The sequence below is a fragment of the Hippocampus guttulatus genome, chromosome 10 (genome assembly GCF_054856545.1).
Source record: "Hippocampus guttulatus isolate MCC_2025c chromosome 10, RoL_Hgut_1.0, whole genome shotgun sequence".
Classification (NCBI taxonomy): domain Eukaryota; kingdom Metazoa; phylum Chordata; class Actinopteri; order Syngnathiformes; family Syngnathidae; genus Hippocampus; species Hippocampus guttulatus.
In genome coordinates, this window is record NC_141270.1 from 19,698,674 (window position 1) to 19,711,352 (window position 12,679).

General features: G+C 42.1%; 2 protein-coding genes across 3 annotated transcripts in view; one reads left to right on the forward strand and one right to left on the reverse strand.

The window, feature by feature from the left end:
• The first annotated feature begins 297 nt into the window (after positions 1-297).
• On the forward strand, positions 298-2,864 carry LOC147199542 (uncharacterized). Its single transcript, XM_086122483.1, is given in 4 exon segments — positions 298-778; positions 1,396-1,863; positions 1,866-2,750; positions 2,857-2,864. Coding segments are annotated over 4 exon segments (1,842 nt in total).
• A 692-nt stretch (positions 2,865-3,556) lies between these two features.
• Positions 3,557-12,679, reverse strand: part of fbxw4 (F-box and WD repeat domain containing 4) — a 64,254-nt gene continuing 55,131 nt past the window's right edge. For both annotated transcript variants that reach the window (XM_086121743.1, XM_086121742.1), the window contains 2 exons: positions 5,603-5,744; positions 3,557-3,728 (listed from right to left, as the gene is read on the reverse strand). In XM_086121743.1, coding sequence (XP_085977869.1) covers positions 3,591-3,728; positions 5,603-5,744 — 280 coding nt within the window. In that variant the 3' untranslated portion in view covers positions 3,557-3,590. The remainder of the gene's footprint in view (positions 3,729-5,602; positions 5,745-12,679) is intronic.

The following is a 12,679-nucleotide window of genomic DNA, read 5'->3' on the forward strand; positions in this document are numbered from 1 at the left end:
TTTGCCACTACTTCCGGAGTGAACGCTGGCGGATTTTTGGACGCCGCTACGCCCCGTGATTTCAATCAATTTCAATTAATTTTTAAGTCGATTTTTTGATCTTTTAAAGTCGACATATTTTTTGTCGACCTGCTTTTATGGTCACTGAGTGAACAACGATCAATCCACACTCGATCGGTCGAACTGTCATTACCTTGTCATCGAGTGTTGAGTTGTCGTCGAGTTGCGGCGAGCAGGTAAACATCAGCTTACCTGCTACCTGTTGCTGCTTCCCGACTTCACTACTCTAGTCCAGCTATGTCGATCAGCTGTGAGTGGCTTGCTTTCTGCTGGTTCGCCCTGTCTGTTCTCCACCACCCATTGGAAGCGCTTCACCAGTATGCAGCCACCGAGCTCAAACTCTATTTTAATCCACACGGTCCACCACCGCCTGCTCTGCTCCAACACCCGGACATCCTTTACGTGCCCCGGAGAAGGTGCACTCACCGGGGCTCACGCCGAAACTATCTATACGACAACTCCAGCTCCATGAGGTCGTTCTGGTCCACTGCTCGCCGCCCACGGAAGAACACCGGACGCTGTGCGGATGCCTCTGTGTTGACGCGCATCCCGAGGTCGGATAGCGTCACGGTCGCTAGCAGCTGCACTGCTGTCAACGTCGGCCTGCTGAACATCCGCTCCCTTACGAGCAAGGGCCAGTTCGTCCACGACCTCCTGACAGGCCGTGAGTTTGACATTCTGTGTCTGACTGAGACCTGGCAGCAACCAAATGATTATGGTACTCTTAATGAAGCTACTCCACCGGGCTTTGTTTATCACGCTGTGCCTCGCACGACTGGGAGGGGAGGTGGCCTCGCGATGATTCTGCGCGAGGATTGGAAATTTTCACCCGTAAATGTGCCTGCTTTTTTATCTTTTGAAGCTACAGTTATACAGCTCTCTGGATCAACTCCCACACTGATTGCCACTATTTACCGTCCACCAAAACCAAACAAGGATTTTATCACTGACATTACTACACTCCTCACTCATCACCAAATGTGATTCTCTTAGGAGATTTTAATATACACATGGACAATATCAATAACTCACTCACCAAAGACTTTACCTCCTGTCTGGACAGTTTTGGTTTTCAACAGTTTGTCAACTTTCCCACATACAGTAAAGGACATATTCTGGACTTGATCTGCTGTATAGGATTATCACCAACAAACTGTAAAACTGATCTCCTCCCATACACAGATCATCAATTGCTTTCATTCAATGTTAACCTGTCCTTTTTCAAATCCAACCCACAACGCATTATACATTTCCATAAAATCAAGGACATTAACCCGGACAATTTAGAATCACTTATCAACACCCTCCCCAGTAATGATTGTCTTTCTACAACAGATGAGTTTTTGACACACTACAATACAAACCTCCATAACATTCTCAATACCCTGTTCCCACTCAAAACCCGAACTGTCTCCTTCAACCAAACAGCACCCTGGTTTACCCCTACCCTCAGACAACTTAAATCAAAAGGCCGTCAACTTGAAAGATTATACAGAAAAACTGGACTCGCTATTCATAAAGAAATGTACATTACCCACTTCCTCCATTACAAGGACTCAATATCCAAAGCCAAATCAATCTACTACTCTGGTTTAATCAGTTCCAATGAAGGTAACCCCAGATCAGTCTTTTCACTCATTTCTAAACTCACTAAACCTGCTGACACTCTTCCCTCACATCTCTATTCCACTGATTTTTGTAATACTGTGGCCTCATTTTTTACATCCAAAATCCAACTTATCCACCAGCAACTCACGCCTTCATCTGCTCCCAACCCTCCTTCTCCATTCTCCCTGGTTCCCACCCACCCGTCTCTGCATTCACCTCCCCATCTGTCCACCAAATCTCCATCTTAATTCAGAAGTCCAAAACCTCTACTTGTAAACTTGACCCTCTCCCTACTGTTCTAGTCAAAGCTTCTATCCCGGCCCTCTCCCCTCTCATCACTAACATTATTCAAACTTCCCTCTCTACTGGCATTGTACCCTCCCATATCAAAACTGCTGCTGTCACTCCCATACTGAAGAAACCTGGCTCTGATCCCTCCGACCTGAACAACTTTCGTCCCATATCAAACCTCCCTTTCATTTCCAAACTTCTAGAAAAAACAGTGGCTGCTCAACTTCACACCCATTTTTCCTCCAATAACCTCTACGAACAATTTCAATCTGGCTTCCGTCCCCTCCATAGTACCGAAACTGCCCTCCTCAAAATATGCAATGACCTTTTTCTCTCTGTTGACTCCGGTTCACTCGCCATCCTCCTCCTGCTTGACCTCAGTGCAGCCTTTGACACCATCTCTCACTCCATCCTCCTCGACAGACTCTCCTCCATTGGCATCACCAGCACCCCCCTCTCCTGGTTCCACTCCTATCTTTCTGACCGCACCCAGTTTATCCAGCTCAAATGTTTTAGGTCTCACCCCTTTCCCCTCACTTCAGGTGTTCCTCGGGGTTCTGTCCTTGGCCCCTTGCTGTTTCTAATCTATCTTCTCCCCCTTGGTAATATCTTCAGGAAACATCACATTCACTTTCACTGCTACGCGGATGACACCCAGCTCTACATCTCTACCAAACCAAATACCATACTTCCACCATCCTCCCTAACCAACTGCGTGCAGGAATTAAAATCTTGGTTCACCTCAAACTTCCTCAAACTGAATAGCAATAAAACTGAACTCCTCCTCATTGGCACCAAATCCACCCTAAACAAAATAAATAATTTCTCCATTCCCTTTGACAGCTCCTCCATCTCCCCCTCCCCTCAGGTCAAGAGTCTGGGTGTCATCCTTGATAGCAGGATGACACCCTAATTTTTCTTATTTTATTTGATGTTGTTTTTAACATTGTATTCGTGATTTTAACTGCTTGTTGTAAGGTGTCCTTGAGTTCCTAGAAAGGCGCCCACAAATAAAATGTATTATTATTATTATTATAAATTAAATTTCTCAGAACAAGCTTTAAACTGGATGAAAGCATATGTCAGAAACTGAAAAACAGTGTGTGGTGGTGAGTGATATCAAATCATCCTACCTGGAGTGTCCAGTGGGGTCCCACAGGGCTCTGTACTTGGACAAGTTCTATTTTCACTTTACCAGTCCAATGCAAAAATACTCATATACAAATGTACACCGATGACGCAGTGATATATAGTCCCACAAACACTGTGTAAGAAGCTGGATGCATTCTCACAGCTGAATTGACCATTGTCATTTCTCAACATTCTCAGTCTTTTTTTTTTTTTGCCACCTGTCCCAGATTTTTTGAAACGTGTTGCAGCCAAAAATAAATAAGTTAATTATGATTTGCTTAAAAACAATAAAGTTTATCAATTTGAACATTAAATATGTTATCTTTGTCGTATATTCAATTAAATACAGGTTGAACAGGATCTGCGAAACATCGTATTCTGGTTGTATGCTTCATACAATGTCCAATTTCATCGGAGTTGTAGTTACATGAAGCTATAGAAAACAACAGTCAAGAACACATTTTTCACAGATTTAATATAAATAGTTTTATTTTCATGTGTCATCTGATGGTGATGTTTTGGGTGTGTCTGAAGTCTAATGAGTGGAGTGCTGTTGCCAGGGCTGCATACAGGTGAGAACTGCTGAAACGCAGGCAATACACTGGGCTGCTCACCAGGTCGGAGCTCAACTGGAAAAACTGCCAAACAAAACAAAACAAAACAAAACACAGATTTCAAAACACATACATTTACTATTTGGTGCAATATCTATTATGTTACAGGGTTTCATTCTATAATAAGTGCATTTAAATTTGATGAAAGAAAGAGCAATGAATAAAGTGCATTTTTTGAATGGCATTTTTTTTTTGAATGGGGAAACGTTCTAAATAAAGTCAAAATTAAAAACGGAAAGCCTTGTTTTTATTACCCTGCAAACACTGTCCCCCAGACATGACGAATGGTTCTGATGTCATGCAGTGCTGGTTTCATTTATTATTAATTTGTAAATGTTACATTTTTAAATTTTCACTACTTCTTCTCTCCCGTGGCATTCATTTATGTAGAGAAGGAAACTGGAAGCTTTTGAGGAAAATCATCATTGGTAGTATTTGACTGCCTATAGAACATGGATGGCTTTTGCCTCCTTTTACCTACAAATGGAAACATATTTGGGATATGAAATCATTGTAATTAGCAAATAACATTCCAGAATATTTAAAAGCAATGCATAACCACAGAATAAACTACTCAATGAGCAGTGTACAGTACAGTAATCCCTTGCTTTGGATGGTTCACCATCCGCGACTTCGCTGTTTCACAGATTTTTTTGTGCCGTTTTTTAAATGTGAATTGTGTTCTGCATCCTGATTGGCTAAGGGACTGACTAACGTGAAGGGTCTCCGCACCTCGCCTCTGTACAGCTTGCCAAATTTACCTTTGCAAATTTTTGGTCTTTGGTTTCATTGTATCAGTGGCGGATGCTGATCTGTCAAGGAGGGGAAGCTCAATTTCAGCCTACATCATAAAATGTGTCCGTTTATTTATACGTGAATTCTACTCTCCGTTCCTTTTCAAAGAAATGAAAAGGATGCCTTCACCATTAGATCGGTGATTGACTCATTTCGCTGTCAATCAAAAAGAGATTCAGCCTCAGACAGATCATCCAATCATCATGCAGAAAAACTGAGCGTCCGGGTCAGCCGATACGCTGAGCGTCCAATGGGCGGGACAAAACCAGCATTTATCCAATGACTCGTCTCGTTTCAATGCATTGGGACAGCCTAGACTGAACTCTCTAGACGGCCAGCGTCTGCGCGGGGTCGACGCTCAGCGTCCACACAGTTTAAAGTACAGTGAAGCTGCGGAAATGAATGAGAAGAGAGTCGCGTCGTAACCAGTAATAAGAAGCTGATTTGGAACAAAAGTTGAGCGCGTTGTAGCGCATATTTAGTCAATGACATCTCCACACAATTGTACGTACACACATACAGTATATTTGATCACTTACTTTTTGACATTTTACGGTAAGCTAAGCTTCCCTTGCAGTCTTAGAGCAATCGGCTCTGCATTGTATACATAGTTCAGTATTGAATAATGACTGTAAAACATAAAGCTGACTATGAAGTACCAAGTACAACTTTGTCAAATGTGCTGTATGTGAAACATACAGGGACATTTGTGAAACATACAGCACTTTTGAAATTTCGTCCTCACATTTTTTTGCTTTAATTATTTTTGTTTTAATAAATCATACTTCACGGATTTCACTTATCACGGGTTCTTTTTGGAACATAACCCCTGCGATAAACGAGGGATGACTGTATTGTCAAAACATAAGTCAATTATCGATAAACTCTTTTTAGTCGTTTTCTACTTAATTGCGCAATTATGTGACTCCAAATTTTTGAAACTATCCGAAACAATCAATATGGGCGTAAGAGTTAGCGTTCAGTGATTTCCATGACAAAATATGGACAATCCGTTGGCAGCTCCGAATACCGAATAAACAACTTAATTTATAATTCAATGGAGATTTCTGCATTATTGTACAATATATAAACCATGAACCCACCTGTAAACATTCAGTCCGTCTTTTGTCCCAAAGTCGAACAACACCATAGTAGGAGGAGCCACTGGCTATCATGTGATTTCCATCTGTTTGCATACAGTATAAGGCACTATCATGAGGTTCCTCCCACTCCATGACACTTTTCCTGTTGGTAAGAAAATAAAAATACGCTTACGTTCCTGTGAACGACTTAATTCAGAACAAAGAAAGTAAAAGTAACTTTCTATATGTAGAATAAGGCTTCCCAACTTCCTTTGAGATTTCAAAATTCCGTACTTTTCCCAGTCCCTAAATTTTTCCTTCCTTCCTTCCTTCCTTCCTTCCTTCCTTCCTTCCTTCCTTCCTTCCTTCCTTCCTTCCTTCCTTCCTTCCTTCCTTCCTTCGGGCAATAGGTGGGCTCCACCTGGAATTGGTTGCCAGGCAATAGCAGGGCACACAAAGACAAACAACTATTCAGACTCACAATCACACCGAAGGACAATTTAGAGCAGATGTGTGCAAACTATGGCCGGAGGGCCAGATCCGGCCCGTTGGTCTTTTAAATCCGGCCCGCCGAAGGTTGGTACACAATTAAGGTTCAATTTGAATGACTACATTCATTTCATTTGGACTTGTAATGACAGGCATTTCAATGCCAGGTGGAGCAGTTACTTGAAGTTGCAGAGCACAGGAGGGAGGGGGAGATGAAGAGAAAAGGAGAGAGAGGGAGAAATCTTATCTACCACTTGCGGACCTCTGTCTAAATGTAAATTCCCGAACCCGGTAAAAAAACCTTATGCATTAACTACTATATTACATTAACGATCGACTCATAACAACGGAAGTTCCCGAAGCCATACGGAAACCCGCAGTCACGCCAACTCATGCAACTCCCGCTCGATACGACAGAATAAGTGTCTCCACACCGCTATTTTCTATCACTGGATCAAAACGGTGGGATTCAAGTGACTCTTGATTGCAGTGAGTTTTACTGGAATTGCGAAAGTTTTTAATTTCATTCATTTACATTTATGTACTGTAGCTCATGGCTACAATCCAAACGAAGAGGAATAGTAATGACCGCGAAAAACAAGGAAGCGATTCTCGCCGAGTCTGATTCTGGCAATTTCCAAGCTCAGAGTGAATTGCTTGCGGCTCGAGTAAATGAATGTTTCCTGGAATGGTTTGACTGTTATCGTGTTGAAAACTTTCCGCAAATTGGACCACTAATAAGAGAGGAGGTGAGTTCCATAACGCTAACTATGAGCATCGAAGACTTCAAAGCGTCCCGTGGCTGCCTTCAAAAGTTTGTTGCACGACATCAGCTGGGCAACGCTGTCATGTGTGGTGATCGAGGGGAGGTAAAGTTAGAAACAGTTAGTGAGTGGAAAGAAAAGCCACCAGGTCTCTGACTTGCATCATTTTGTTGCAAATAGTCCGAACTTTGTGATATTTTGTATATTTTTTATATATCTGTACCGTATGTTGCAGTTTTTGGGTAATACAATACAGGTATATTGTTGCACTTTGTTGTCACACATGTTGTCATACAGGACATAAACCACAGTGTTCTCATTAAAAAAGCATGTTAATACTTTAATGCTTTTGTTCGGTTGATGTTTGGTATGGACTGTCAACATAGGCAATTTTTTTATATGCACCGTATCTTGTCCTGACCCGGCCCACCTGTCAAATTTCAGAAATCAATGTGGCCCCCGAACCAAAAGGTTTGCCCAACTCTGATTTAGAGTAATCAATGAACCTACTGTGCATGTTTGTTGAATTATTCCCAGACATTGTGGTAAAAAATTTAAATGATTTATGACATTTGAGTCAATAGATGGCCAGCATTCTGTATCTTTGTGCCCATTATGAGTGTCAATGATTTATACAGGATTGGATGCGTATACGTCCAGTAATTAAGATTAAGATTAAGATACCCTTTATTTGTCCCGCAATGGGGAAATTTACAGTCAGAGTTCAGAAAGGAAACCACAAGGTAGGGAGAGGGGGAAAAAAAAACACGCTCGAACTATCCTCTTCTGAGGATAATTTAAGTCCAGGATAATAAAAGACCCTAGCACATAAATAAGCATATGACAGTGACAACAAGTCACAAGACATAACATGTAATGAGGGGGCTGATGAATGGGAAGGGGGAGGGGGGACCGCGACGCGGCCCGTCCGACCAGCTGCACGGTCCACCGAGCGCTCCGCAGATCATTCCACGTCGCGGGGGAAAAGAATAGGAACGATGAAGGCGGTGATGATTAGGATGTGTATGCGCGTGTGATTGTCTGGTTGTGTATGCGTGAACAGGCCGCAGCTGCTTCGTCAAGGTCTGCTCATGGAGACAGTCCTGGCTTATCAGTCCATGGCCGAGAAGGAGGGGGTGGTGGTGGGGGCACTAGCTTCCGTGCATACCTTCCATCCAGGGGAAAGGGGTCCAAATAGTGTTGTTTGTTTTGGAGGGACGGCCGCCAACAATTTCAGGTGGCCTTGAGTCAGTGGCTGTATCCCTTCACTGGCGCCGATCAGCCAAATCCGCAATTACTTTCCAAAGTGCAGATTCAACTTCTCCAGTTGAAAACCATCATGCGGAGACGCTCCAAAACCGCATCCATTTTGCGGTTGAGCTCAGTCATCGCTTGAGTCTGAGTGTTGTACATCCGCGCCGTGCCGTCCCAACAAAAAAAAACACCGGCAGCTTCTTCACTTCCAATAAAGCCCAACGAGGTGTCCAATTATCAGGGATTTCTGGACGACGTGGAGGTGTAAACCGGCACACAGTGGAGGATGGTTGCCTCCATGAAGTCCATTCATCCCTGATCATGTACATCTCGAAGGGCATTCACCTGCTTTTAACATGGTCATTTGCGAATGAGAATTCACGAAATCACTTCATAACTTCTTAGGTTTTATGGTCCCATAACTTTCTAAGGGACTATAAATGTGATTTATCGACTCAAGCAAATAGATTTCCTTGTGCAATGCTATAGTAACACTTATCGGTGCATCCAACAATCCTACATCATTTGTTACATTTAGGCTTTCACATGATATTTCTGTGTAGTTCAGCCATTGCTTGAAAAAGCGGCCTTTCACCCAGCCGAGCTAAGAGGAAGAGTTTAGCCCAGCTTGCTTACAGACACAAGACCTAACTATTTGTACAGACACCATTTTAAAGAACAATTTTTCATCAGAGGCCCCTTTCAAACAGTTTTAGAGTTGTGCTAGTAACACAGTGACAACAATCTCAAGATACGATCTTCTGTAAACATGAGCAGGGTTGGACTGTGGTGAGGAGAAGGGAAACATTTTAGGAGCAAGTTGTCTATCAATAGGCATTGATCTTCCATTAGTGCAGCCTCATCAATAAGAGATTAAGCAAGACCAGGGGCTGGCAAGCACACATAAAAGCACACACTGCGGGATAAATCACAGTGGACAGTCGTATAAGATGTGGCACCTGGAAATATTGTGTGGTTGAATTTAGACCTCAATCAATACACTTTCTGGGCCAATGAATAATTCATTGCATTGCTAATTTACAAAAACAGTTCCAAGCATTGAAATGTCATTGCTATTCATTTCCAAAAATGGTTATTGGTTTCACGTATGCCCTTCCCCCTTTAACTTCCGCATGCCGTCCTCAGTCACGTCTGCCTTTCCTCTATATAAGCAGCGTGTCCGCACAAGATCAGTCAGTCAAGTGGAGCACTCATCAAAGTCACACAACAACATTCACAGATTTTAAAACTGCACACATAAGGCGCCCCACATTTTGAGGCGTCCCATCCATTTTGGAGAAAATTTGAGACTTACGTGTGCCACACACACACACGCACACACACAAGAAAAAGTATGTGAACCCTTTGGAATTCCATGGATTTATGCAAAACCTGGTCACAAAATGTGTTCTGATCTTCATCTAAATCACAACAATAGACAAACAGTCTGCTTGAACTAATACACAAATAATGTTCTCCTGTATTTTTATTCAACACACCATGTAAACCTTCACCGTGCATGGTGGAAAAAGTAAGCGAACCCTTGGATTTAATAACTGGTTGACCCACCTTTGGCACCAATAACCTCAACCAATGACGGTCAGGAGGAATTTTGGATCATTCCTCTTTACAGAACTGTTTCCATTCAGCAATGTTCTTGGGATGTCTGGTGTGAATCGCTCTCTCGAGGTCATGCCACAGCATCTCAATTGGGTTGAGGTCAGTACTCTAACTGGGTCGCTCCAGAGGGCGTATTTTCTTCTGTTGAAGCTATGCTGTTGTTGATTTACCCGGTACTCCTGTGATTTGGGTCACTGTCCTGTTGCAACGCCCATCTTCTGTTGAGCTTCAATTGCTGGACAGATAGTCTTAAGTTCTTCAGTAAAATGTCTTGGCAAACTTGGGAATTCATTTTTCCTTCGATGGTAACAATCTGTCCAGGCCCTGAGGAAGTGGCACAGCCCCAAACCATGATGCCTTCCCTCCACCATAATTCACCGTTGGGATGAGGTTTTGATGTTGGTGTGCTTGTTGTTCATTTTTTTCTCTGCACATAGTGTTGTGTGTTTGTTTCAAACAACTCAACTTCGGTTTCATCTGTCCAAAGAATATATTGCGAGGAGTGCTGTGGAACATCAAAGTGATCTTTTGCAAACTTCAAACATGCAGCAGTGGGGGTTTTCTGGACAGCAGTGGCTTCCTCTGTGGTGTCCTCCCATGAACTCCATTCTTGTTCAGTGTTTTGCGTATTGAAGGTTCGTCTACAGAGATGTTGGCATGTGCCAGAGATATTTGCTTGACACTCTAGGATTCTTCTTCACCTCTCTGAGCATTTTGCACTGTGCTCTTGCAGTCATCGGCCACTCCTAATTAGAGTAGGAACAGTGCTGAACATTTTCCATTTATAGACAATTTGTCTCACCATGGACTGATGGACATCAAGGCTTTGAGAGATACTTTTGTAACCCTCAAAGCCTTGCTTTATGCATGTCAACAGTTCTGAATTGTCGCTCTTCTGAGAGTTCTATTGTGCGAGGCATGGTTCACATCAGACAATTCGTTTTGAGAATAGCAAACGCCAAACTGGTATGTTTTTTATAGGGCAGGGCAGCTTTACCCAACACCTTCAGTCTTTTCACATTGATTGGACTCCAGATTGCTGACTTCTGACCCCAATTACCTCATAAACCTAAGGCAGGGGTGGCCAACCAGTCAGAGAGTAAGAGCCAATTTTTTTACTGGTTTTCTGCAAAGAGCCACCTCATACACATGGGCACACGTAAACATCACCCCATCTCTTCCTCTCTCTCCTCTCTCTCTTGGAATTGGGTTTGAGTGTGCATCTCTCTCTCTCCCTATATATATATATATATATACTGTATATACAGTATATGTATATATATACATACATACATATATATACTGTATATATACATACATACATATATATGCACACACACACACACACACACACACACATATTTCTTCTTTTTTTTTCAAGTTTGACAGACGGCCTTATCTTCCAAGCTGACCCTGGGAGCCTCTTGATGCTGGTTAAGATGGACTCTATTAACTATTGATATCTAAAGAGGGACCCCCTCTTGAAACTTTCACCCCAGCCCTACCCTTTTGTGAATCCCGAGTGATTTGCCAATCAGGTCATATTAATTTTACTTGACTGGATCCCACCACCCCAAAATCTATCAAAAACAAAAAAAAAAACACTACCATCCCATGTGGATGCCACTCGTCTCAATTAATTTATACAATTTGATGGCTTATATTAGTGGGTTGGTTACTGCAATTATAAAATATTTTAATCACAACTTTATAAAGCAAATCACACAATTTCAACAAAACTGTCATTATTATTTGTCCTGTCTTGTTTATGTTAAGTCCCCTTAGTTCGGTCTTTCATGTTGTCATGTTCAGTTTTTCATGTTACCATGTTTTATTAAGGGTGATTGTTTACACTTGTTAGAGAAGCTTTACTTCGTATTTCCTCCGTATTTTGGTGCCTGTCTCTACCTGTGGCCTATTCCCTATGTATAAATAGTCTGCATCTATGCCTGTCCTTTGTCAGGTCGTCTTGTACATTGCAAGGTCTTGAACCAGCCCACGTTTGTGAGCTTGACCTTGTTTCATGCTATAGAAATTTGTTTTTCCCCCTCCTGTTTATCATCTGTGATCGTTTGTTGCTACTCTTGTTGATCGTCTTTGCTGAAATTCTTTGTCGTTACTTTCTGGTCAAGAAGTGGGGGGGGGGGGTTATTCTTATATTATAAAAAAAAAAAGACGTGAAGTCAGAGGTCCCCTTGATGTTGGTGGACCTGAGAGAGGGCTTTCTAGCTCACCATTTTAGTTTTGGTTCCAGTTTTTTGTGCTAGTTCTTCCAAAGCAAAATGACACAAGCATGCATTTATGGTCCTTGCCTTGTGCGCTGGGCCACCACAGCCTTCCCCAAACTGTTGACACAAATTTGGAAGCTTACAATAAACCAAAAGAACTTGCTCTGATGAAAAATGAATCTTTTGGGGGAAGTAAAGGACCTAGCTTAACAAATTGATTATCAAGTGTAGAGGGATATTCTTGTCTATATAGTGTGTGTTAATGTAATTTTGTCAAAAGAGAAAAAAAAATACTTTCTCCAAAAAGTATGCAATAGGTGGCGTGGTGGTGTTTTGGTGGAACCTAATGGGACAGATTGATTAAAGGGGACATCCTATGGCACTTACTTATTTACACTTTGATGTTTCTATACAGTAAAAACAATTTGGTCTAAAGAGTTCCTTCCCACGCATTAAATGTGAAATTAAGTATGGCAAATCCACATAAAAACCACACCTGGTAAGTTCTTAGTCAATTACTTGGCAATGACGCTGGCCAACGATCCCGAGCAAAAGAACCATTTTCATCAGCCGGAGAACGATCACGCTGAAGCCAAAAGGTCAGCAAGAGCTATAGTGTTAACAGAGATCAGCATTGGCTAAGAGGGTTACCAGCAAACTATTGTTTCTTGTTTTATGTTGAGAGGGAAGAAATTTCATATACAGTACATTTGACAATAAAGTTGTATCCAATCCAATCCAAT